The following is a 27,441-nucleotide window of genomic DNA, read 5'->3' as shown; positions in this document are numbered from 1 at the left end:
CAGAGTGCTGGGGCGGTAAAGTGCTCTGTGACTTCGGCAAGACCTTCTGATTGGAAACCATTTGACAATGTGTGAATAACCTGACAATTTCATCCTGTTCTACTCTCGTACTCAAACGTTGCCACGGGCGACGGCATCAGCTACTGTATAGGGTAAGAATGCATGATGAATGTAAAGTGTCTGCTGCTGGCAGAAGGATGCGTTCCGTCTGTGCCTGCCCAAGACCGCCCACTAGTGGTGGAGATGAAGAAGGACAGCTTGTAAATCATTTAACACTCTACCCTGCATTGAAGCTCACACAGGAGAACATTTAAAGGGGAACACAAGCAAAGACTTTATTTATTCTTTGAGAATTAAAGTCCAGGGCCATTTTTAAACAACCTTCAAACCTAAACATAAGGGAAGCGCACATCACGCGGGCTGTAAAACACATTGCTTCATCTTGTACTTTTGATGAAGGTGGTGATAACTGGCTTTTGTGTGCACGCAGATACTTATTAAATCTGACATTCCCATCACCCTCAGCCGTGCTTGTGGTTTGGCCAGTTTTAGCATGCTAAACTAAGCAAAAGCATTTAAAATTAGTTCATGCAGAGCGACTTGACAACCTGAGAAGCTATAAACTTTCCCCGAAAATCCCCTTCTAACTACGCGGAAGAATGTGATAAGATCATTGGTCAAATGTGAATGAAGTAATGCACCAATCATAGATGACAGCGAACTTCTGCCCATCCACCCAAACAAGAACACATACCCTGAAGCCCTTTCATACCTGCGCCAACAGCCGAGACAGCAACAATAACAAGAAAGCCACAGGTATGTCTTGCCACCTTACCACCTGTTGTGTTGTGGACAGGGAACTTACAACAGCTTAAACATATAGCACAATTCAGAACAATTGCTAGACAAAGGCAGGATACTTTTACGGTAGGGTTATTTTATCATTGGACTGTTAATATAAATGAAAACATCATCTGGAAACAGACAAACGTGGTTTGTGGTAATTTAAATCAAAGAAACCGAGCATAAAATGTTTCAGATGAAGTGGATAATTGTGACTTTAAGGGCATTAAAAACAAAGAAACAAAAAAATTAATACAGAATTATTAGTAAGTGCCGCTGATCTCGTTTGTACCTTTAAAAGCAAAGCTAAAACAAAGGCAAGTGGTCTTGTCTTAGTCTTCTTGAAGACAATTCACCAATCACCAAGTGGTTTCTTCTGTTCTAAATAACTGTTTGGGGGAGTTTGAGCATTTTACTGGTAATATCTGTGAGTGGTGCCGACCTGAAACTCACACAAATAGGGTTTGTTAACAACCAAATACTCACCTGCAATTACAAGAATTTGTTCGGACTAACCTGCGTTCTGTCCTGTCCTGTCTTGGCTGACAGAGAATATCCTGTCAGCCAAGTTTTTCCTATCAAAGTGTGCTTCTTTTCCTTCTGTTCCTCATGTTTCCATTTCTACCCCGACTTTGGAAGCCTATATTTAATCTTTTACATTCCATTAAACCTGTTTGTTTGTTGGAGGAGGAGATGGATAGAACGATACAAGAAAATGTTACAAAATCTGTTACCAATATTCATGTTCTCGGATTTCTTTTTTTAAATACCACAAGTAATTTTGGACCGTTTGTACATGCTCTTACTCTCCAGTAATTTCAGACATGGCAGACACACCATATGAGCACCAGTTCCGCTGCTCCATCTGTCTGGAGCTTTTCACCGATCCAGTCTCGACTCCATGCGGGCACAACTTCTGCAAGGTCTGCATTGAGAAGTACTGGAACACCACAGAGGTGTTTAGCTGCCCCCTGTGCAAGGAAGTGTTTCACATGCGACCAGAGCTTCGGATCAACATCTCCTTCCGAGACGTTCTCAATCACTTTAAAGACGCGACTTCATGCGCTGTGACGAGCGATGGCGCCACTGTGGCCAAAGCCAGTGAGGTTGCCTGTGACGTCTGCACAGATGTGAAACTGAAGGCCACAAAGTCCTGCCTGGTGTGTATGGCATCGTACTGCTTGACTCACCTGAAGCCTCACAAGACAGCAGCAGCCCTGAGCAAACATAAGCTCATTGAACCAAGTAGAAACTTGGAGGACAGAATATGTCAGGAGCACGAGAAGATCCTGGAGCTGTTCTGCAGAAAGGAGGAGGTGTTCATATGTCAGATCTGTGCAGAGACCGACCACAGGAAACACTTGGTTGTGACAGAAAAGGCTGCTACACAGCAAAAAATGGTAAAAAACAGTGTTTCTTTAGTTTTCTTGCACACAAGATGGAACTGTAGAATAAAATTACTGCTCGGTGTAAAGGGATTATAGATTAGCATGTAACATTTTAATAGGCAGAAATTCTGGCATCAGAATGAACGTGTTTAAATTTAATTTCACTGGCAATTTATTCAGCCTGATTGAAATCATTATGATTAGAGAACTTAACAGCCTACATAGACGCTTAACACAATGTTTCAACATGCCCCAAAACAATTAAGTGCCTACTGTGGAGGACATATAAGAGAAGAATAATGTTTTCTGTAATCTATTGACAACGCTAAAATTCATTCAATAGATGAAGATGACTGAGATGGCACCACATGGATTCCGGCTTCGTTAATCTTTTCGAGCAGTTGTTTGAACAGCTGGTTGTTTTGCTACCTCCATGTTTCTGTCCCTCCAGGAAACTCATCACATCACCAGATGTTTACCAAGCGGTTAGAATAGATTTATTTCAACCAGAGAGGAACGGTGAGATCAAGCAGGATTTGTTATATTTCGCTATTGAACGGATTAGCAAAGGTTTACACAGCACTCCTTGAGCTCACTGAGAAATCCTACCCATCAGGCCAGTCTGTTTTATTCTGACTGGACTGTTATTCTCATTATAAGTGGAATAGGGCCATCCATGTAAACACAGCTACTTTCGGTAAAAAAAGTTTGCTGCTGTAGAAGGTTTCTTGCAATTAAAGACATCAGAGAAGGCTCTACCCTCTTTAGGAACAAAAAGAAAGCATTTAGCTGATTTCTCTTCATCAACAGAAACATTTAGTACAAAAATTTTGGAGAAGCTAAGGTTAGCTGTGCTATTAGCTTGTGTTAGGCTTAAGGCTTGCTCACGTCAGAATTCGGACGCAAAACACACGCAAAAATTCATTCCAGTTTTACAACATTCTTCCAATATATTTGAGAAATTTGGACAATCCCAAAAACATTAATTTAATACAAAAACACATACAAAGGAAAACTGAATGTAAATCAACTTGATTAACTGCAGTAGCAAAGACATTTAATGGCTAACTAGCATGTTAGAGATTAGCTTGCCTGCTACCACTTGCAAGTATTCAGTGTATTGTGTTTAGGCATCTTTCTGGTCTCATCATAGATCTAGGTTTTATAATATCTTAGTTGCCATCTAAGCTAGTGTTATCATGACTCGTACATATCTAGTCTCATTTATATGTCTGTCCCCATATTAACATGTTATTCCCACAACTAGCATTTTCTTTTTCCCTCTAGCTTCAGATTAAGAGGAGGGGGAGACAAGTGGAGCTGATGATACAGGATCGACAAAAGAGGATTGAGGAAATCAACCACTTGAGGAAAAAAAGCAACGTAGGTAAACGCAGAACACGAAAAGGTGAAGGAACGCAAAGAAATCTGGCACCCACAGCAAGGCTTATAAACGCGCAGGGAAGAAGATGCACAAGTGTTACAGGCAGCAGCCAATAGCTAGGTTTTTATCAGCCGTGGACACCTGCATCAACTCGAGCAGAGCTTCTAGCGGTGTGCACCGATTAATCCCCTGGTCTCACAACATGAGAGCCTCATTCACAAATCACCAAGCCTTCCTGTAGCAGCTTAAAAAAGGGTCCAAAAAAACAATGTTGAATATTTTCTGTGCATGTACAACAAGATATTTGAACTTTTGATGTATAAAATGTATATTTATCCTTCCTATTGTCTTCCGGGTCAAATTTGATCCGTCTTGAATGTTTCTATATCACATAATTTCATATAAATGTGGTCTACTGCCTAATTAGCTAAAAAGGAGATGGCTAAAATGTGTAATACAGAATTAGAATTCATTTCATTTTAGGCTTTATAAATAGTTAAACAGACCGGGTCAGTTTTGATCCAGGAGGACAAAGGGTGCATGGTCGTCAGGAAGACAATACGAGGGTTATGTATCTTTTTTTGTAATATTGCTTTTGTTTGTCAGTTTGTATTGTCTTTTATTTCATTTTACTGCATTTAACTTAAAAATACTGTAGCTTCTGTAGTATGGCTAAACAGTTACAGAAAACAAGGGATTTTGAACTGATTTACTGAAAGAAATTGATCTGAAAACATTCGTAAATGAAGTACTGTCACTTTAACAACAAAAATATCGATATGAAGTCGCCTCTTTTGGCCACAAGTTACATGCTAAGAGCTGCCAAATTGCTTCGAAATGATAGTTTGCATGGCTCATCACGAGGCTTAATTAGAGTTGATCTACAAGGTTCTTGGTTTTAATCACAAAATCTTATATGTGATTGATTTTCAGGAAAATGCAGAGGAACAAAAGGTGTTAAGCGTGAAGGTCTTTATGACTGTCATAGAGTCCGTTAAGAAGACCCACAAAAAGCTGATGAAGGAGATTGAGGCGCGGTGTGACGCTGAACAGCAGAGGTTTGAGAAGCTCGCCAACGAACTGAAGCAGGAGATTGACGAACTGCAGAAGAAAAGTGTCGAGCTACAGCAACTTGCACTCATAGAAGACCACATTGCCCTCCACCAGGTTCATACGGCTTTGTATTTTGGAGTTTTGAGAAGCTTAAGTATTACTTAAGTATTTCATGCAAGCAGCCATGCAAGCTAAAACACCAGAAATTAAGCCACGTCAGGCCAGTTTTATTCACTAAGCTCAAAGTTATCTTTCCGTCATCAACTGTGCTTATTGTGTGTCAATGCATTCAACAGGGTAGTTTTCTGAAATTTACCGTGTGGTACAAAATAACGTGGAGATTTAATTATTAGCCTTTTTTTTTTTTATTGTAGTGAAGCCATGTACTTCCCTCAGGGATTGTCGGAGAAAATAAACTGTATATAAAAGGAGGGTGTTAGCACCAGGTCTGTAAATTGAAGTATCTTAAAGTGCAATACCACTGATGGCCACAAGGTGCTAGCTCCAACAGACGTCTCTTTAAAAAAAAAATCACAATGTCATTAGCCAAATTTAGCACTTTTTGGTCAATGTGCATGTGGTAGTTTTGAAAATAATTCCTTAATTAAGTAGATGGTATGACTCAAAAAGAAGTATATTTTGGGGCGTGCCTGGCTTGGTTGGCATGTCTGGTCTGGTCTAAGTCACATCCACCCATCTTTTATGTGCGGTCTACAATGGAGACCAAAAGTTAGACAAAGGAAAAGGAACACTGAACATACAATCAGGAGATGGCCACGGATGACTCAAAGTAAATTCACATGTCGCTACTGTTTGCTAACTAGTTTGCTTAATTACTTTGTGTCTGTGTCCCACTGAAAAAAAATAACAAAACAACTATTGCAATTTCCATAAGTAAAAATTTACACAGACCAGGCCATGAGGTTCCAACTCATCAGAGAATGGACATGGGCCTTCTGAGGGTGACCTGTAATGTCTGGCAACAGAATGTAGAGGCCTCTGTAGATCAGGCTTGTTCCAGTGCATCCCACAGATACTTGATCAGTTTGGGATCTAGTGAATTTGGAGGCCAGGTCAACACCTTGTGCTGTTCTTCACGTTTTTTTGAGTTGCTCCTAAAGTGTTTTTCTGTGTGTGTCTGTGTCAGGCTGCATCCTGCTGGGGATGGCTGCTGCCATCAAGGAGTGTCATTACTATGGGGTGGGGGTGTCTGATCTGGTCTAGACAGGTGGTACATGTCTAAGTAACATCCACATAAATGCCAGGTCCAAAAGTTTCCCAGCAGAACACTGAATTGTCATGGAATGGAAGTCTATGGGGATTGACTTGCCTTTGGAGCAAAACATTTCCACCACAGATGTTGTAGCTTGCATCCAATGTGCAGATTGGACAGAGTATAAAGTGAAGACAATGGACGACAGAGAAGCTATAAAGCACTCTGTACTTTAACATTGCCTAAGTTAAAACTTGAAGCTACGGTTAAGCACAAAACATTACCATGTTAACATACAGGTATGATAAGATCAGCTTGTTCGGAATTGATATCATCTCAGCAGTTACTGAAAAGGGTTAGTAGCTCAGTAATCAGTTTTTGTCTCCCATTCAACAGGTTTTCGATGAGAAAATCACACTACCATCAACTCAGGACTGGCCAAGCATCCCCGTTGATGAAGTGGATTTTTTGGGTTACATACGAACATCTCTAAATAATGCAAGAGAGTTCATAAACCTGGAAATTAAGGAGCAGGCGGCCGCTGGTAAGTTGGACTCAAAATCTCTTCAGCAGTAGCAATAATGCAAAATTCACTTGTATTCAATCCTTCCATCTGCTGCAAAGACATGCAAATCAGTGGAACTGCAGATGTGAAATTGGCGGAAAAGTGAAAGGGGTTCTCTTGCTGGATCTGTGCCAGCAACATAGCTTGGTCCTTGACTTTAGCTCAGTCTGGCTTTCCTAAAGAACAGGGTTAAAAAGGACGGACGGGGGTAATCGATGAATGGCAGCTCATTGTTTCTGACTCCATGATGGGGGGAAGTGATCTGATGAAGATGCACAAAAGACTGATAAAGTATGTTGTCACTAAAGGTGATTCGAACACGGGAGGTGGTTTGATGAATAGATCTATTTTTGCTCATTTATCCGCTCCGTCATTTATCACTGAATATGTCAGGAGCATGATGTATCATCCTGGTTATTATGTTCTGTCCTCTCCCACAGAGCTCAAGAAAGTGCAGAAATTTGCAGGTTGGTCATTTTCACTGAGCACTCTTTGCTTCAAAGTTGCTTCCATGTGATTAGAAATTAAATTCAAGACAAGATTCAGCTCTGAATTTACAAGAAATCACATTTGTATTCAAACAGAGGACATCACCATCGACCCTAACACCGCAGGGCCCTGGCTTGTTGTCTCTGAAGATGGCAAAGAAGTCAGGCAGTCTCCAAAGAAGCAGAAAGTTCCAACCAGCCCGGCAAGGTTCACAGCAAACACTTTTGCTGTCGCAACTCAGGGTCTGACCAAAGGCAGGCATTACTGGGAGGTCGGGGTGAAGGAGAAAGCCAACTGGGTGCTGGGAGTTGCCTCTGGCTCTTTGACGAGGACGGAGCAGATCACTCCGTGCCCAGAAAACGGGGTGTGGGCTCTTAGTCACAGGGACGGTGCGCAGTATTTTGTCTTAGAGCAAAATCCCTTCCCTTTAATGTTGTCACCACCTCTCCGGAGAGTGGGTGTGTTTGTGGATTATGAAGAGAGGCAGGTCACGTTCTTCAACGTAGAGGCCAAGACTCACATCTTCACCTTCACAAAGTGTGACTTCGCTGGCAGGGTTTACCCCGTGTTTGATCCTTGTGTGGCGACGGAAAAGAAGGAGGTGGCTCCTCTGAGAGTTATGATCGTAGAGGTCAAAAAATGAACAACACAGTTGCTATATAATCAAACATAGACTTACAAAAGCACATGATCACATATTTTATCCACGATTAACTCTGTTGCACATTACAAGTACTGTCTTAGCAAACACTGCGCACAGTATTTTACCTGATCTGGAAAAAGTCATCCATGTATTATTTACTTAATCACAGTAATGCAACTCTTAAGACCATAACACTCACATACTTTACACCAGCTACCAGCAAGGTATATAATTCATTTTAAACTTTTACCTATTACTTTTAAAGCTAGTTTTACCTTTCCTACATTATAGATTTACTCACACCCTACAAGTTCCTTTTTTTTCTCCATCTTTTAGAGCCCAGCAGTTGTGGATCGCTTTAGATCACCAAATACAGAACTATCTTTTAAATCATGCCTCAAAATTTTGCTTTGCATGTTTTTATGGCTTTTTATTTGCAGGTATTTTACTTTCTATGTTAAATTTGTTTACACTGGTCAGAGCTTTCTCTGTAAAACACTCTAACTATGGTTTATAATGTGCTGTATAAATAAAATCGTATCATATTTATTGTTACATTACAAGTAGGTGGATTTATTGTATGTGCAAAACTGCTTTTATTCCCTTCAGGTCAATGAGAAGAGAAAATAATGTAATTTATTGTATTTATGAGTCTTAAATATTGTAATCATGATTCAGTCTTATATATACTGTGGCACATATGTGGACACAATATCCAATGAAACATATTTAAGTTCAAATGCTTAATTTAGAAGAAAGACTGGAAAAATGGGGAAAACAGCCCCACAGTTTTTTTCTGTTGCCAGGCAACCAGTGGTAACTCCAGGAAGTCACCGTCAGTCTACGGCCTAACTACTGTAATGTGGCTAATTATTGTGTTTTATGAACATTTTGTGTATTTTACAAAAACTTTGTAAAATACACAATACATATGATAAGATTATTATTATTATTATTTTTATCATGTATTGTTTTCTATTACCCCATATAAATAAATTTTGATTTGGAGTTTTTCCATCCTTCTATTGCATTGTATTGTACTCTGTTCTATTTTTTTTTTTTATCATTTTGTGGTCATTAAATCATGGCGTGAACCTTAAATAGCCATAACGTGAAAGATAATGGTGACACAAATAAAAAAATTACAGTGACAAGATTATAAATAGGTACAAAAATGAGGTCAGAGTTTGATTAAAAAAATTAATTTCATAGATAGATAGATAGATAGACAACTTTACTGATCCCTTTGAGAGGTTCCCGCAGTTTCATAAATTATATAAATACAAGTCACCAGGTTTTCTTGATTCATGCATTTTTTTCTGAAAAAGAGAGAAATAACTAGGCTTATTAAAGTAAGAGTTTTGTTTTAACCATCTTTTAGAAAGGCAGAAACTGCCATTTTAATTCCACAACGTTATTTTTGTTGTTTAATGGCCCCACAGCCGTTAGCCTTTTCATGAAAAGACCTATTGAGATGAGGAGAGCACAATCCCTTTTCCTTTGGTCTGAGACCTTTGCATATTTACACAGCCGCAGAAATAAGAGAGAGATAACAATGGGAGGGCATGTGTGGAGGTTTGGGTGTGTCACACTGAAAGTGGGAGGGACGCAGCAGGTTTCAGGAAGAGATCAACACCTGACTCTGAGTGATTCACAGCACAAGTGCACAAACCCAAGGACTACACTGCTCTACGTCAGACGAAAACATGAGTGAGTTGCATTTTTTCTTACATGTTCTTAGTTCCTTTCGTTTAACTGAGCTTAGTTGTTTTCCCTAAACCTTCTTTTTGCTCCAGGACATGTCACGTTTTGTAAATACTATTTTCAGTCAACTTTTTGTGCAGTATGTAGAGTAGGAGAGGTACATACTGACAGTACGCATATTTGGCTACAAGAAAATGTGTCTTTGAGTCATATACTAAAATGGTACTAAATTTGAGAGTAGGTATTTGTAGATCTTGAATAAAACATTCAACAGCTGCTCATTTACTGAGCTGATGTTTTCTTAATAATCTCCTGACACGATGTGACACGATGTGACAGTATAGTTCTAATCTGAACTGTTCTAATCTGGGTTTAAACAGAAGTTTAGTCAGAAATAGAAGCGGCAGTGTCTGATTGCTGGAGCTTCTACAGTAGAAATTCCCAGCTTGAGCTGTGTTTTCTTTTGAACCTGTTGCAGAAAGTCCTGAGTTTCTGCATTCCTTAGATATTTCTCACCCACCAATGGAAACAATGATGCTTTTATTGACACTTCCTGATAGGTTCTTGTGTTTTGTGTTTGTGTGTGTGTGTATGTAACTATATGTCAGCTAGCTGTTATGTATTCAAAACATTGTCCTCTGAAACAAGTGCGGAAACGTGATTGTAACGACTTATCCTCATTCCATCACCCTTCATTAGCACTATACAGTATTTATGTTAAGTTCATCTTCTATTTACCCTCTTCACTGTGTCCATTATTTTACAACATCTCATTTTAATTCTCTTTTGGCAATCCCCTCTTATTGTTGATGCTGTGGTAAGTCACTTTTCGGATTTGAGGTTGACAAAATCAGGGAGTACATCGTCAAAGTCAAAAAAAGATAAAGGTAAAGCGGTGCGAACAATGACCGTGAATCATGTTCTCTATTCTCCTATGTGCGTCTTCATGACACGATGCAAGCTTTCTATTGGCTTATATCACAAAACAAATAGTCAGAGTCAGCACAACAACACGTATTTACTCTTTAACGGGTCATTCTTAGGATTTAAGCTGCCGTCTTCAAACTTATTTCTGCATTTTCACACCAGTTCCCACATCCATTCCTCTGACATGACTATCCGAGTGCGTCACATGTAACCCAAAAGTAAAAAAAACAACAGCAACCCACAACTATGAAACAACTCTTAACTATGTCTGCACTTTGCTCTGGGATAAGATAATTAGGTTAAGATCAGTATGACTTGAGAAGATATTTAAAAGCAGACAATGAGAATCCATCCTCGTAGCCCTATGCAAGGAGTTCCACAATGGAGGGGCCTGAACAGCAAAGCCTCGGCCACTTTAGTGACCAGTCAAGGTTCCTTGCAGGAGGCTTTAAAAAGGAGCAATAAAACCCTAAAGTCATCCATTAAGGGCAGTAAAGATAGGTGTGATGTGATCACTTCTCACATATTAAAAGCCTACAAGAAGAGTTTTGTATTAATTGCAGTAACTTCGTAAGAAGACAAGTCGCATCAAAAGTTGCATTGCTCGGTTATTCAAGTACCTTGAAACGCCAAGAACCAACCGTCCAGAGACAAGCCGTCAAAAGAATTTGCATTAGCAGTAAAATATTTTTAGCAGTAATGGTTGTTGGAGCTTACGTAAACATGTGGAACGGCACATGGAGCAATAGAAAAACCTCAAGGATACATAGTAGAACAGGCATCAATGACACAGACATTAACCTTGATTAAGACAGAAAAAGCATAAAAAAAGGAGGTGCTGGGTGGAGTTGGGTTGCAAAGTGGCATGCAGAGTAAACAGCAAAGCTAGGCAAGTTAAGGGTGCCTGGAATACCACTTGCCAATAGGTGCCTTTGCGGATGTCGACTGGTTTATAGATTAACTATCAGTTGATGTAATTGGGTGTGACTTTGACCTGCCTGATACGGTATGCTCAAAGCTCCATTGTTAGGTAAGACAAATGCTGTTATCTAATTAGGATTGAAGCTGAGATAAAAACAAGCAAAAAGTACCTCTTGGACTCCCCTCAGTCATCCAAATGAGCCTCTTGGATGAGTGGTGAAACATGTTGATGGTCAAAGAAATCTAAAGTCTACATATGATTTGCTATAATTGGTATCCATTTACCTTTCTTCTATTTCTCTCTAACCATCAGGCATCAGCTCTCCAGGAGGACAGGTCCTCTCTGAGGAACAGTTCACCTGCTCCATCTGTCTGGAGGTGTTCGTGGAGCCTGTCTCCACACCATGTGGCCACAGCTTCTGCAAGGCCTGCCTGCAGGGCTACTGGAACCACAGCAAGAAGTTCCAGTGCCCCATGTGCAAGAAAAACTACAGCAAAAGACCTGAGATGAGCGTCAACCGGGTATTGGCTGAAATATCTTCCCAGTTCCAGGGGTTGATGGTGGCAGGAGGGGGAGCCGAGGGGGCGGCCGTGCGGGGATCCACGCTGAACCTGGCATCAGATACGGGCCACAGCAGCTCTTCGGGGCTGGACACCGGGGAGTTCGCCCGGCCCGGGGAGGTGCCCTGTGATGCCTGTATTGGAAAGAAGTTAAAGGCACTGAAATCCTGCGTGAACTGCCCCGGGTCGTACTGCGAGACCCACCTCAGGCATCACAAGAAGGTTCGAGTTTTTTTGTTTTTTTGATTTTTTTTAGGGTTTTGGTATTTGAACTAGATTTCTAACCTTGTCTGTGGATGTCTTATGTTTCCCTTCCTTCTCACACCATTGCAGGTCAAATCTCTAATGTCTCATCGTCTGATTGAACCCACTTTCAACCTGGAGGAGAAGATCTGCAAGAAACACGAACGTCTTCTGGACGCATACTGCCGCACTGACCACATCTGCATCTGCACCGCCTGCGCCGAGGCCACGCACAAATCCCACGCCATCGTCTCTGTCGACCACGAGTATAAAAAGAGGATGGTGAGTTGATATGATGAGGAGGAGATGAATGTTGCGATTGTAACTTTTAAATTATACTCCAACTGAATGCCTCGGTGACAGTCATGCAATTGTCACGATATGAAGTTTGGTGATTTTCCATATGTTGCATTACAGGGCACTCTGGGAAAGAAGAGGTCAGAGCTGAAACATTTGATCAAAGAGAGATCCAAGAAACTGGAGGAGATCAAACAATCCATTAAGGTCATCAAGGTAAGTTCAATGAACACTGACATAACTACTCCTGTGTAACTATGTGTTTTAAGTTTTTATGTCAGTTTTAAGGAGGTTAAAAATAATATTGATCTCATTAAGAACGTAAGCTACTAATCTTCATTTTTAATGATTTCTATTAAAATTATATTACATTAGGAACATTTTCGGGTGGCTTTCCCAAGCCTACCAGAGTGGCATTGGTCAAACATATATACGGCTATACTGTACATTAATTGTGGGTGCAGTAAATCTTAGCAGAGGTGGATGGTGCAGAAAGATCAATACCCAAATAATCAGCTTTCTAGTTTAGAGTAAATCTGAGCATGCTGTTAATTCTTAACTTGTGTTTGAAAGAGAGTCGGGTGCGTTGCTGTTACAAATGGTTTCACACTGCCTTGTAAATATTTACCAAGTCGGCTCCAACGTGGTGCTTCTCGTGCCCAGAAGCCTTATTTGCACTTGAAGTGGCTCAGTGATCCAGTTCAAGGGTGAGGTATCCTCCATAACATATATTTATCTTTATTTGAATATAAAACCTATTTGTGCGGGAAGTTTACCACATCCTTCCCACATCCTCGTGTCCTGCAGCAGTAGAGAAGGCAGCCGCCAAATGTGGCTCTTTTTTTCCACTGTGTAAACACGTTACGTCTGAGGCCGTCTAACCAGTGAGGCTGGTGTAAACATTTACCTACAGCTTTTCACACCCTGCTTTTACCTACAGCCTCACTGTAGTGAAACACACCTGGAAGTGAAAAGTGGAAACATGCTTGAATGTTTTTTTCCCCATTCAATCAAATAAGTAGAGCAGTGAGAGTGTGCCAAAACTTAATCAGGCTTCAAGTGAAATATAACTGGGCGGCCTATATTTTAAATTTTACACTAAGAAGTTGAAGTCATGCTGACTTTTAAATTTGTTGAATAGCAACCGTAACACACAAGATGTGTTTTTTTCCCTCTATGTATTTTGTCTGATACGCAACATTTTCCCAGGTTCACTGCTACTCTTGGTTTCCTGTTTGGTGACATTTTACAAACACAACAAGGGTTCAGTTACAAGGGGGTTGAATATCAGGATGTCTACATAAGTGTGTGTTTACGGCTCAAACACATGACGGCACAGGCGCATGGTGCTGTGGGTGGGCCCAACTGGTTGCTACAGATCGAAGCAGCACATAAAGATACTGAAAGGAAAATAATAAATATTAACAAATAAACAGCCCCCCCAAAAATATTAATCTTTTTGTCCATCCAGCGTATTGAATGGTTTTTGTTGTGGCATTTAAATTATTCCTCCAAATTGTAGGGTAAAGTTGAAACTTATGCTGGAACAGGTGGTTTCTTGTACATGGCTGGGCGGCGACAGAACTCGCTGGTCCAGTTTTTCAAGTGGCAGACAGGCTCTTTGTGGGCCACTCGGAAAACAGTTGATATGAAAAGGGCTGAGATTTGTGAAACTGAAGCACTACACAGGTTTATTTGTTCTCTAACTGGTTTTAAATATTTTATCTGATGTCTAGACCTCTAAATCTGCCTACGGGAGGGGAAGAAATTGGGCTGGGCAAGTTTCGTACCTTTCAGCAACAAAACAACTGCAACTGCTGCACCAACATTAAAAGGCATTAAGATTTCTACGTAAAATAAAAAGATTGTTCAGGGCAAAATGAAACAGAAGAGGAAAACTGGGCCAACATTAAATAACAATGATGAAATCAGAGAATGAAAATAACAGTGCAATTTAGGTGTAGTACGACTCAATGACTAGATCCCAACTTCAGTGGCAGAAAGCTTAAATTAAATTTAAAAGAGTTGGAGCAGACGTTAGGTTTTCCCCAAAAGATTGTTCCAGATATGTGAAAAACTGCTGTTGGGTGAAATGTTTGCATAACATGTCGAGGCGGAGATGCACTTGAGGTTGCAGGAATGTTACCCTTGAGTGTCACGCGGAAAAGGAACAAACAAATGCAGATCTTAAACTAAAAACAGCACAAGAAGATAAGTAAGCAAAAATCTGTGCAAAGGAATTAAACAGATGACTTCCCTCTTTACCTGCGAGGTTTTAAAATCCAATACCTTGGTGCTAAGAACTTGATTCTGCACCGACACTAGAGCAATTTCTTCTAATAATTCCAAATAGCTGATGGACTTAGAGAGAGAGAGATTTAAAAAGGAATGGTCTAAGCTGAAGCAGTAGATGCTGAAATAAGTATTAGTCTGTAATGTAAGCCACGCTCCACTGTAACCCATTACCCATAATGCAATTTCTATAATCATTTCATTAGACACTCGCTATCAAGTACATCATATCATGTTTAGAGCCAAACCCAGATTATAGAACAACAAAAGTCAAGTGGGACGTTGCCTCATGTCGCCTCAGTCTAGACCAAAAAGTTGCAATTAAACACACCACGGAGGCTACAGCCAACAACCAGATGACTGTTTAATGTGTTAAAAGAACTCAAGCAAATATTGTTGATTTCTCTTTAAATCTTTTGGACTTGGCTATGAGTAGGATGCGACGACCTCTCAGAGCTGACGTTGACTTGAATTCGTACCTGTGACACCTCTCGCCACCTCCTCCGCAGGCCAGCTCTCAGAAGGAGCTGGAGGAGAGCTGGCAGGTGTACGCCGAGCTTCAGCGCCTGGTGGAGCAGAGTCAGGCGGAGCTGGTGGAGCTGATCGCCATGAGGCAGCGCGAGGCCGAGCGCCATGCCCAGGAGCTGGCCCGAGGTTTGGAGAACGAACTGAGCCAGCTGAAGAGGAGGAGCAACGAGCTGGAGGCCTGCGCGCACAAGCAGGACAAAGTGGCTTTTCTTCAGGTAATGTAGACTTTTAATTGTTTGACAAAATCTGTGACATGTTGAACGTTTTTATGTTCTGGTGGCATATCATTGCTTCCTATTTTTTGCGTTCATTAATGGCGACAATTGTTGTTGTCAAATGATTAATGAAGTTTACCCATTTTTCTCTAGTCGTACAACCTGAGGAGTATAATCTGTGTAGCCACAATCCTAATTATGCGTCAGTTTAAGCCTTGATATAATTTTAACGTGCAAATTATGTATATTACTTCCTCCTTTTCTCTTTATCCTCCTCCTCCTCCCCCCTTTTCTCTTTCTTCTCTCCCTCCCCCTTCTATTCATCCCCTCCTCCTGCTTCTCCTTCCTCTTCCTCATCTTCTTTCTCCTTCTCCTCCTCCTTTTTCTCTTCCTTTTCGTCTTTCTCCTCAAGATAGAATAGAGCCCAAACCCGTTTGTTTTTGTTCCAGACTGAAAACCTGTTTATTTCTGCTGTAAAGACATTGACTCGCTTTTGGAGCCTCAAGCGGCGAATAGCGGAACTGCAGTCTTCAGTCATTTTCCAGCCCCAGAGGTTTCCACTTGCTCAAAACACAACCTATTAATATGCATTTAGGACACAGTGAAGTAGATTATTTATCACAAGGCTGATGTGTCTAAGAACCTACAGTAATAGTAAAAAATTTATATTTCTGAATGTATCTTTAATTTTTTTTTTTTTCTATTGTGAAAATTACGTTAATAAGAAAGTCAATTATCCATGAACTTTCATGGCTGCACCATCTGCGGTTGCTGGGAGATTTGAGCCACAACATCAAAAGCAAGCCTCTCCCTCGTGATTTCATCCCAAACTGTTTACATGAATAAATGGGGATTCCTTCTTACATGAAAGACGCCTTTGAAGTTGCTAGTTCAGAATTTTTCTGCATAGTTTGAAGGCATCCTGCATCACATGCCCAAACACAAGCTGACAGTATAGACAAATACATTCTGTGCCTCTGTCTCTTCAGTAAAACTGCCTATCTGGACAATTTCTTCTACTGGATGCTATTATAGTTTTCTCTCAAATTGATAATGTGCCGAGTGCTCCGTCTCTGTTGTGCATTACAGGAACAGAAATTTGACAGCACAGTCATCAGCATCATGTTTGATGTGTTCTTTTCAGACTTTGTTTCCTCTGAGGTGTCATTAAATTTTCATCTCACCTTACCTTGCACAACCTCCTTCATCTGTTTTCCCTTAGAGCCTGGCGACGCTGTCACCCCCGCCCGAGCCCACTGACTGGTCCGCGGTCAGCATCAACACCGACCTCTATCTGGGAACCATCCGCTCCTCCGTCAGCAACCTCATCGACAAGTGCCAGGAGGAGCTTAAAAGACTGTACGGGAAAGGTGAGGGCAACAAGCCAAAGTTACTATGCACTTAAAGAATGATTAAACACAGTCATTGATATGGAGTTTGCAGCAATACATACTGTGTAAGTATATTGGTGAAGAATATGACTGAGGCAGGGAGGGACAAATTGAAATAAAAACCTTGTAGTATTGTAGCTATATGCAACACCACCAAAAAAAACGCATACTTTTAAAATAAAAGTCAGAAAACTAAAAGAAAATACTTAGTATTTCAAAGGCTTTGGTTGATTTATGTTGTTCCTATCAATAGAAAATCAATCACATAAATCAGGCTTGTTCTCTGTGCAGTTACATTAACAGCAAAACCCAACCTCCATCGTCTAATACAAAACAAACATCATGTCCAAAATCCAAATCGGGCATATGTAGGTCACTGTACCCACTTTCGGAATAGAAAAGTGACTCATCACCGCGCTGCACTCACACACTAGCACATACAAGATGGCTGGGCAGATGGAGATGGTGTTGATGCCACAGTTCATCCACTTGGAATCACCGCAGAGGCAGCTGACTGACTGCAGCACATGTCTTGAGCATTTACAGCTCTGGATTAGATCTACGTGTCTACCACCCACACGTGCCATCTGCTCCGACTTTGACTTCCTAGCTGAATGATTTGCTGACTTTTTGTCTTCTCTCTTCCTCTCTCAGAGCTCCGGAAGGTGCAGAACTACTCGAGTGAGTAACAGCTTGGTTAGCTTGGTGACATCTGTGGTTTGTGTTGAAAATTTCTTGGCCATGTCTCGGATGTGTGACTTGAAGAGAGCAGGTGTTTTTTTTTTGGACCATTTTGAGAATGTAACATAATGTTCTGCTAAATGTCCACAAGATGGAGCTACTTCTTCACAGCAGCGGTTGGATCAAACCGTTGGTTTGCAGCCAGTTGAAGATATTCATGTTTGCAGACTCTTAATTATATTTACTGTTTGAGCAGACATGATTATGCATTGGAAATTCTTCCCCCCATCATCTAATTCTGCCCTGTTTCTTCCAGGTGAGGTGATCTTGGACCCTGCCACTGCCCAGAGACACCTGGCTGTGTCTGATGACGGTCGGCAGGTGAGATATGAAGAGCATAAGGTCTGCCACACTGAGGGCCCGAAGCGCTTCAGCCCAGCCCTCTTCATCCTGGGCCGAGAGGGTCTGAAGTCCGGGCGACACTACTGGGAGGTAGACGTGGCGCGCAAGATGGCCTGGACGCTTGGCGTAGCCCGTGCTTCAGCCCGACGCAAGGGTGAGATCAAGCTAAACCCTGAAGGAGGATACTGGTGTCTGTGGCTGAAGAACGGGGAGGTCAAAGCTCTGGCAGCATCCCGCCTCCCTCTAACTCTGCCATCCCAACCCAGTAAAGTAGGAATCTTCCTGGATTATGAAGCGGGCCAGATTTCTTTCTATGACGTGAAGGCGCGCCTGCATCTCTATACTTTTACAGATAGCTTCAACGAGAGCCTGTATCCAATCTTCAGCCCCTGCCTCACCCAGGAGGGGAAAAACGCCTCTCCTCTCGTTATAAGCCCTGTTAAACACAGCTGAGGCAGCCAGGTTATAGATTTATCACATCTCCACTGAAACAGGTTTGGTGCAAGTTTCTGAATGGGTTAGCTTGTCTTAAAACACCACGCTTGTCCTCAAAGTGGGCCAGTTTAAGACAATTTTACCTATTTGCCAAGCTCTTTGTTTACCTAAAACAACTTCCTGTGTCATTAAATAACAAGCCATTTTGCACCTTCTACAACACTTTCTCATCCTACTACGCTATCATATTTGCTGAAGGAAATACTTCATTGACTGAGTTCATATATTACAACCAAATGAATCCGACCGGAATCTTATTTTCGGAGATTGTATAGACAAACAAGAAACCTTTTTCAGTCCATGATTAGGTAATAGTTAGTTAAGCTGTACTTCTTGCACTTTCACACTGTGTTAAGTCTTTATATTTAACTGCAGCTAAAACGCTTTGTAGACTTTCCATATTAAAGCAGTGAATGTAATAGATGTAAATGTTCACGTTTGACAACCAAAGGAGGAGAGATTTTTGTACAGTACATGTTGGAGGAATATGTTGAATGGGAATTATTTTAAAGAATTAAAGAATGGTTTCATGGGCCAGGGAACTGTGTTCTATATTTTTTTTTATTAAACAGTTACTTTTGTACCTTCATTCTGAACCTACTCAATAAAGATGATTGGTCACAGCTTGCTAAACGTTACGGACTTTGTCTTTCATTTCATCCCCAGAGAGGTTTTCTGGAGGTGCAGCTTGAGTTTGACGGGACTTATTAGGCTTTGACTTGACTTTAGTTGACACCTGGTTGTGTCCGATGATGGTAAGCATCATCAAACATGACCAGGTGTCCCCTCCACTCCACAGAGCTGTTTTTTTTAAAAACTTTTTTGAACTAATCGCTCTAAAAAAAGAAACATGCATGTGAATACGCTGAATCTTTGGCCAAAGGATAAGATTTCTAGTTCCAATTTGTAGTCGAGTGTGTAGAGTTGCATTGACCAGTCATGTTTAAGTTGGGCTAAATTGCATAAGGTAAATGCTAACCTTAACCCTGAAAAACCCTGGCAGCAAGCAAGCTAACCCGACATATTGAAATGATTTGAAATACAAAATAACTTAAACAAAGTCATGGTAGCGGTTTTAAACTGTTACCTGAGTAGAAACTGTCCAGTCATAGATGTCATCTTCGAACTCCAACCAACATTCTTGTGATAAAGTTCCTAGTCCAACTGTGAACAATGAACAGGGAACAGGAAGTATTGGCCTGGAAATCTGCAGGCCACAATGGAAGCCCACAGTAGCTTCAAACAGAGGCAACAGGGTGACACACTTTTCAATTGTACAGCGAATAAAGGCTTCTTAAGTGTGCTAAACATGAATCTATACTATTATAAACAACAATGAGAATACATGGTAACTTGTTTTATTCATGTATGCATTCGTTTCAAGCTGTAGTTAATCACTTTCCTTGTGAACACTGTACTTCCTGTATGAAGAGGAACTTCGGCAAGCAGGTGACTTGTGGCTGCTCTCTGACTGGTTGCTGCGCTTTGGACACGCCCACTTTCATTGTTTTCACTGATTGCCGATATCAGAGTTTCTCCTTCTGTGAGAGCTTGGCAGTGGTGCTTCAGCACACCCTACTGGTGGTGTACTCTTATTTCACGTGTCAAATGGGTTTTCAGTCTTTTGGTTTTCAGATAGTTTGGGCCAAGTTGTTTTTTTTTTTTTGTTTTTTTTAATCCTTGTGAAACACTCACACTCCTACAGGTGTTTGTGGGAGTGAAAATAAGCCTCTACTGGCTCAAGAAGGTCAAAAACACTTTAATGTAACTCTAATGCTTAGACGTGTGTTAGTTAGACCAGAGGCAGCTTCAAATTTTGTTGTAAAAAGAGGCTTGAGACAGAGGTCAATTCCATGGAAAGTTCTGCTATTTACTAACTCCCAGTGAGGCACCATAAAATAGCGCCAAACTATTATTACAACCAACACTGAATGAGTGACAGAGGCAACTAGCTGACTTTTATACCCTCCTCCTGCTCCAGGTGTTTAACAGGACTGGTCTATTTACAGGGGACATCATACATACACTCATCAACATATCAGTAGTATAAAATCATCCAAACTAAATACTTCAATCAACACTAATTATGATCCTGAGAAATGTAAACCCGTATTTAACCTAGTGAAACATAAATCAATACATGTAAGTATGAATTAACTACTGTGTGTATATATAGGCTATTGTACGCATGAAGGAATGGGACCTGTGGTCTCTGTTGCAGCGCGTTAGCTTAGCAAAACACTGGTTACAAGGGGAGTTTGTGGAAAGATAGTCCTAGCTTAATTTCTTTTACACTTTTTACACTTTTACACAGTCTTTTACACTACTTTGGAACAATTGTCTATTTACAAGATAAACTATGAGTTAAGCTAGCTCTTCTTAGTCTTTATGCTAAGCTAAGCTGCACGTACCCACACGTGTTAGTCAATTATAATTATAAATAATGCAACTTAAATAAAACTGTAAGCCACAAAAATATGGACTATGATGTTCCAGGACTTCTGCATGTTTTGTTGTCTGTGCGTTTCACCCAAGCAGGAGAGCTGCTGTATTCTCAGAAGAGCTCCTCCAGGGGGCCATCATAACCAGGGGGTATAAATTTGTATCTGGGGTAAAAGCAGGGGGGGAGGGACGGGGTTATATTTTTGGTCTGAGGTGTGCGTTAGTGTGGTGGGGGAGCTGGAGGTGGCAGTGGTCACGGCCTGTCTCATATGTCAGTGTGCGGCAGCTGCTCTCTGGTGAGTGTCCCCGTATATCTGTGTTTTCTGTCCCTCATGTGTTTTAATTTCTCTTCTGTCACATCTGCTTCTCTGTGCACAGGCATATCTCTGGAGGGGGGCGTTGATTTAATTTTGTTTTAGGTAGTGTTTGTCTCCTTCGGAGCAGTGACCTGAGCCAAGGACTTTCTTTCTTTTTGTTTTGCAGTCACTGTAAAACAGACTGACGTTTAGTTCAAGAAAGGACTTCAACAGCAGCTAAAATGTTGTATTTTATAGCTGTTTACATACCAGAATGAGACAGAAGAAGCATGCAAGCACTAAAAGACAGGCTAGACTAATATTTTTGGAAAGATGTTGATGAGCTTAGTCATGAATACCTGGGCCTTAAGCAGCGAGCGACTTGGGTCATAAGTGAAACTCACTTACAGCTTGATATATTTATCTTGAAGTTAAGTAATGTGTTTTGCATGAAAAAAACAAAGATCTGGAGTTAGAGATTCAACTCTGCATGGTGATTTTGGTGATCTTCTGAATTTAGCTTGACATAGATGTTTGGTATAGGTTGCCTGAACTCAATAAATTGCAGTAAGCTAGTGTCACCATTGCAAAATGTGTCCATGGGATGGCACTAAAGTGTCATTCTTTGTGCATATTTTGTTCTTAAGGACCTGAAATCAAAGGGTCCTTTGGAAAACTTTATATGAACCAGTATAAAACAACGTAAAGTGTAGAAACCCATCTAATCTTAGCAACCTCAATATCACAGCAGGTTTGATGTCCCGTTCAAAGGTTGCGCTGAAAATGACCCTGCCTCTCCGCCGTGTAGGAATGGCCAACACTGGGAACCTTTCTGAAGAGCAGGTGCACTGCTCCATCTGTCTGGACGTCTTCACCAACCCTGTGTCCATCCCCTGCGGACACAACTTCTGCCAGAGCTGCATCCTGGGATACTGGAAAACCAGCCCTTTGTATCAGTGTCCCATGTGCAAGAAGTCCTTCCACAAAAAGCCCGATATTAGCGTGAACACCGTCTTGAGGGAAATCGCCGAGCAGTTCAAGGAGATCAGGATTAAAAGTGTGGAAGGGAAGGGAAGCGGGGAAGAGGGAGAGGGCAAAGAAAAGAGGTGGGCGATGGAAAGAAGGAAAAAGGAGGATGAGGAGAGGCTTTTGGAGAAAGATCAGAAGCAGCAGCTTCTGGAGGAACTGAAGATGAAGCAAGATGAGGAGAAGAGAAAGAAGGAGGGGTTGAAGGAGAAACGAGGAGAGAAGAGGACGCTTCAAGAGGAATTACCACCGTTAATCCCGCCAGGTCCCAAAACGTCTCCTCCACCGTCACCACAAGCCACGGCCCAGGCTCCACCACCACCCCTGCCTCAAACTTCACCCCCGCCCTCACCTCAAATTCCTGCTCCTCCACTTCAAACCTTACCTTCTCCCTGGGAGGAGGTCCTGTGTGATATCTGCCTGGGCGAAGGCAGGCCCAAAGCGGTCAAATCCTGCCTCGTGTGCCTGACTTCCTACTGCGAGGAGCATCTGAAGTCTCACTCCACCAGGTTCACCAAGCACAAACTGATCGAGCCCGTTGCTAACATGGCGGACAGGATGTGTCCGAAGCACGAGAGGCTCCTGGAGCTGTTCTGTAAGAAGGACCAGACTTGTGTGTGCGTCCTGTGCACCGAGACGGACCACAGGGCACACTACACCGTCCCTGTGGAGAGAGAATGGATGGAGAAGAAGGTTAGACACATTTGCTGGCATCTAAATATACAGTTTAAACTTTGGTCAACAGTTTCTCTGGGGTAGAACAGCTTTGAGAGTAGAAAAAAATATATACAAGACCAACAATCCAACACCCCCTCACATCAATACGGGAAAAAGTGGCATTTCACAAACCCCTGTCATATTTGGCATTCAGACTGGTTTTAAAATATAAAGTGTGCTTGCAGCTTTGATTTTTATAGAAGCACAAGTAGACACATCATGAGTTATCAAACCTAACCAGCAAATGTCATTTGCGCAACGTCTATTCCAGATTTGCAAATATAACCATCTGGTCAAATCACACCAAGTAAGGCTGTAACAGCAAGTTCCTTAAAGGGAAATTGCCATTTTTTTTTTACAACCTGGACCTTATTTACTCACCCATATAACTTTGGTGTCATTAGGAGCCGTTCGGACGATATTTAGCTCCAGTGGACCACTGCGTATATCCATATAGTTGGAGTGACTGGGGCACCGAAACGCAGCCTCTAAATAACGCATTATCTACACTAGTTCTTTTTACCAATATTTTGTTATGTTATGCTAGTGCTATTCCCCGTTGAGTCCGATCTAAATATCGTCCGAACGACTCCAAATGACACCAAAGTTATATGGGTGAGTAAATAAGGTCCAGGTTGTAAAAAGCGGTAATTCACCTTTAACTATATGAGCTAACAATCTATGATGGGAAGACATCAGCATATCAGGAGAAATTGATGGGACAAGTTAAGATAAGATAGCCCTTTGTTGTTTTATTGTTCCTATTGATTGGTCTTGGGAACATAATATAATAGAAGGCTGGACTGCACAGTCTCAAAGCAGCATGAAGGAAGTTCCGGCACTTTGGCGCTGAAGGCGCTGCCAAGTGCTGTCGTAGTGCCGTGAAAGGCGGCACTACATTACTGTGAAGCAATAGGACAGTAGCCCACAGGATCAGTAAATTAGGTCTGGCATCACACCGTTTGGATTTTTATTACTGGACATGTTTCAGTCTATACAGAAAAACAAAATATACCTTTGTACGCAATTGGATAGTCCTACAACAGTCACCACATAAAGCCCTGTCAAACGGTCAATTTGACTGGCCCAGCAAATTTTGAGTGACTTATTTCCCCCACAAAAAAGTCAATATTTAGTCATATTTATCATTTTAATGTGACCATAGACATATACAGTACTTGGATACTTGGAACTCTAAATCAAAATTTTACGAAGTCTCAAAGAGAGGGTCACACTGCCAACAAGCAAGATCATTTTCTGCCAGACTCTCTGCCTGTTCGTGATTATTCCAAAATGACTTCAACTAAGTGGAAATCAAGACAAGTATGTTTTTCACATCATCATGCGTCAGCCTGTCATCAGCCTCATCTCTGTGAAATTAAATTTCAAAACAGGCGCAGCTGAAAAGGACAGAAATAGACGTCCAGCAGATGATCCAAGAAAGAGTGAAGAAGGTGGAGGAGATCAAACAATCTGTGGAGCTTAATAAAGTGAGTTGTCATGAGATCAAATGTAAACACCACAACCAACGTTCACACACGCGAGCATTCAGTAAAGATTTGTTGCATTTTTTCAGGCCAGTGCTCAGAGAGAGGTTGAAGAGAACATGCAGGTCTTCTCTGAGCTGGTGCGCTCCATCCAGAGGACTCAGGCTGAGCTGGTTTTGATCATCGAGGAGAAGCAGAGGCAGACTGAGAGGTGGGCCGAAGGCCTCATCACTGAACTGGAGCAGGAAATCGCTGAGCTGAAGAGGAAGAATACAGATTTGGAAAATGTGGCCCGGACCGACCACATTCACTTCTTAAAGGTCAGAGAGAATGTGGTTAAATGTCAAATTTTAAATGCAAATTTTCTGTTTGAGCTTTTATGCTGAAATGTTTTAAAGTGTTGATCTTGATTCCAAATCCATCCATGGGTGCAGTGAGTGGCATTCATATTTGATGCTGCTGGTGACATTTCTGTGTGTGCTTGCCTAATGAAGTCCACATATTATTACATTAAAGAGGGTAATTATGGAACATTAACATGGGAAAGTCGAAGCATTATGCTGTAATAATATAATGCTTTAACAACAGTGCCCTCCTCCTGTTCTGCACTGTAATGCAGTTTAAACACACTGGGCTCACCCAGGCTAATATGTTTTATAAGGAATAAAAAATTAAAGAAAACCTAGTAAATAGTTTGCAAAATATGCATTAAAATGATGGATATTCTCATTTGTTAAGTCATGTCTTATGCTGTATATCTTTCTGCAGCGCTTCCCAAGCCTTAACACGCCTCCATCGGTCAAAGACTGGTCTGAGATCAGGGTTCCCACTGACACCTGTGTAGGCATGATCAGGCGATCCGTGTCCAAACTGGAGGCAACGTTAAATGAGATGATCGACAAACTGTCTGAAAGTGGTAGGATTTGCTTTAACATTACAATGTACACTGATCAGCCACAACATTAAAACCACTGACAGGAGAAGTAAATAACATTGACCATCTTGTGACAATTCAATGTTCTGCTGGGAAACTTTTGGACCTGGCATCCATGTGGATGTTACTGAGAAATGTACCACAACAACTAAAAAAAAAACATGAAGAACAGCACAAGGTGTTGACCTGGCCTCCAAATTCACTAGATCCCAAACTGATCAAGTATCTGTGGGATGATCCACAGAGGCCCCTCCCCTCAACCCATAGGACCCAAAGGCCCCCACTAACAACATTCTGTTGTCAGACACCACAGGACACCCTCCCACATGGGAGACCTACACAAGGTCTAGGAAAGTGGTCTCAATGTTAAGCATGATTTCTAAATGTTGGGTTTGTCTTATAAATGAGAAGCTGAATGCAGTTTTCTTTCGTTTTTACAGAGATCAAAAAGATTCTCAAGTATTCAGGTAATTTTTTTCCTCCTTTTTTTGCATTTCTTTTTTTTTTCCATCGTTTAACTTTATGATTAATGAATTCTTTGTTATGTGTCTGCAGTGGATGTCACTCTGGACCCAGACACAGCCAACCCGTGGTTGCAACTCTCGCAGGACAGACATCAGGTGAGACACCTGGGGGCCTGGCAGGACCTCCCAGACCACCCTGACCGCTTTGACACCGTGGTCATAGTTCTGGGCCGTGAGGGATTCACCTCAGGCAGACACTACTGGGAAGTTCAGGTGGGAGACAAGGATGACTGGTACTTGGGGGTGGCCAAGTCGTCCGTCAACAGAAAGGGCAGGATTTCTGTAAGCACCACCCAAGGTTACTGGGCTCTGGCCATGAAGAAAGGCCACGGGTACCGCGTGTCAACGTCCCCACCATTACAGCTCTCCCTCGACCCTAAGCCCAAGAGAGTGGGTGTTTACGTGGACTACGAGGAGGGCCAAGTGTCGTTCTATGACGTGAAAGCTCGGACTCATATTTACACGTTAGAGGATACCTTCACAGAGAAGATTCTGCCCTTCTTCTACTTGTACTGCTGCGACAAAGCCTCCGATACCATCGCGATATGTCCTGTGAATGAGAAAAGCCACATAAAGCAAAGCTAGATCATAAAACAAAACACACATATGAAAGTACAGACAGTATTTTGTTGTAGTCATACCTATGTTATAATAATTCTGTTTTATGCACATGTAATATATTAAATTTTTATTGTCTTTTTATCAGCTACCCTTTTGGTTGCGGGCCACAGTTAGCAGGCCATTAGCGTAGCATAAAGACTGCCAGATGAGACAGCTTGTCTAATTGCGTGCAAAGGTAGTACAAGTAAAGATAGATATATTTACTAGATATATTTACTCCATGAAAAAAATAGACATGACCTTTATGAATGTGTTAAAGACTGAAACACATGGCCCAAAGTTACAGTGCCAGAGGCTCTTAAGCTAACAGATAACTCATATTGTGTTTAAATGCTATAAAAAAAAAATGTAAGAATAATGCACTGGGCATGTTGAAATAGTTTGTGGTTTTGTACTGGTAGAAACAAAAGTATTAAAACTAGGGCCGGGACTCGATTAAAAAAATTAATCTAATTAATTAGAGGCTTTGTAATTAATTAATCGAAATTAATCGCATTTTAATCGCATATAAATATCTGACCTGAGAACAGTGAGAAGTAATTTTTTTCATATGGATTTTTAGTATACCATTGAATAATGACTAAATTTCCCATCTCATCAGCTTCTTCTTTCATGTTCACTGTGGTTTGTTGTTGTCTGAAGCAATGAACAGTGTTGCCAACTCCTCAGGAAAGGAAAGTAGCTATTGGCTGTCCTAAAAGTCGCTAGAAGTCGCTAAATGACGTCATCGGCTAATTTGCATAATTTACCTTTTGGATGTAATTGTGATGGACGCTGTATTATTAACGCGCCTCCTTTTTCCGGGCTTGGTATTGGCAAAATGACTCTAAAGAGACACTCTGGCACAGTAACTTAAGTTTTTTTTTTGTTTTTTTTTTTTTAGTTTTCTTAAGTTTGGTTTAGTTTCTAGCCTACAAGTCACAGGCACAGAAGAACATGAGCATTTTTTGCCATAACTAGAATATTTTTAACATTTTTTGTATAAACGGTTTTTACTTGACAAAATTAACAATCTAAATGAATTATTATTTTATTATTTATTTTAGTGTGACAGTGAAGAAACATTTACATCCCGCTCTGTAAACCAGGGCGCGATCAGCGGCAGCTTTGCGCATGCGTCATTCGTTTGCAGTCTGGACGCGGTGGCGTGGTTCTCCCT

General features: G+C 41.3%; 2 protein-coding genes across 2 annotated transcripts; both read left to right on the top strand.

Annotated features, from left to right (window-relative positions):
- The first annotated feature begins 1,492 nt into the window (after nucleotides 1-1,492).
- On the top strand, nucleotides 1,493-7,807 carry LOC311487657 (E3 ubiquitin-protein ligase TRIM39-like). The gene is made up of 6 exons (XM_084544011.1): nucleotides 1,493-2,243; nucleotides 3,519-3,614; nucleotides 4,549-4,782; nucleotides 6,278-6,425; nucleotides 6,887-6,913; nucleotides 7,031-7,807. Exons 1-6 carry the CDS (start codon nucleotides 1,668-1,670, stop codon nucleotides 7,576-7,578), a joined length of 1,629 nt encoding a protein of 542 aa, XP_084400137.1. The 5' UTR covers nucleotides 1,493-1,667; the 3' UTR covers nucleotides 7,579-7,807.
- A 1,178-nt stretch (nucleotides 7,808-8,985) lies between these two features.
- Nucleotides 8,986-26,246, top strand: btr12 (bloodthirsty-related gene family, member 12; the record flags this gene model as incomplete). The annotated part of the gene is made up of 14 exons (XM_084542166.1): nucleotides 8,986-9,288; nucleotides 11,444-11,913; nucleotides 12,025-12,216; nucleotides 12,352-12,447; nucleotides 15,033-15,266; nucleotides 16,489-16,636; nucleotides 17,312-17,338; nucleotides 17,655-18,188; nucleotides 21,668-22,692; nucleotides 24,111-24,206; nucleotides 24,293-24,523; nucleotides 24,972-25,119; nucleotides 25,578-25,604; nucleotides 25,693-26,246. Exons 1-14 carry the CDS (start codon nucleotides 9,285-9,287, stop codon nucleotides 26,244-26,246), a joined length of 3,786 nt encoding a protein of 1,261 aa, XP_084398292.1. The 5' UTR covers nucleotides 8,986-9,284.
- Nucleotides 26,247-27,441: the final 1,195 nt, after the last annotated feature.

Source organism: Chelon labrosus, assembly GCF_963514085.1.
Source record: "Chelon labrosus genome assembly, chromosome: 1".
NCBI lineage: Eukaryota > Metazoa > Chordata > Actinopteri > Mugiliformes > Mugilidae > Chelon > Chelon labrosus.
The sequence above is the reverse complement of the archived record's forward strand: the minus strand, read 5'-3'. Positions and strand labels throughout refer to the sequence as shown.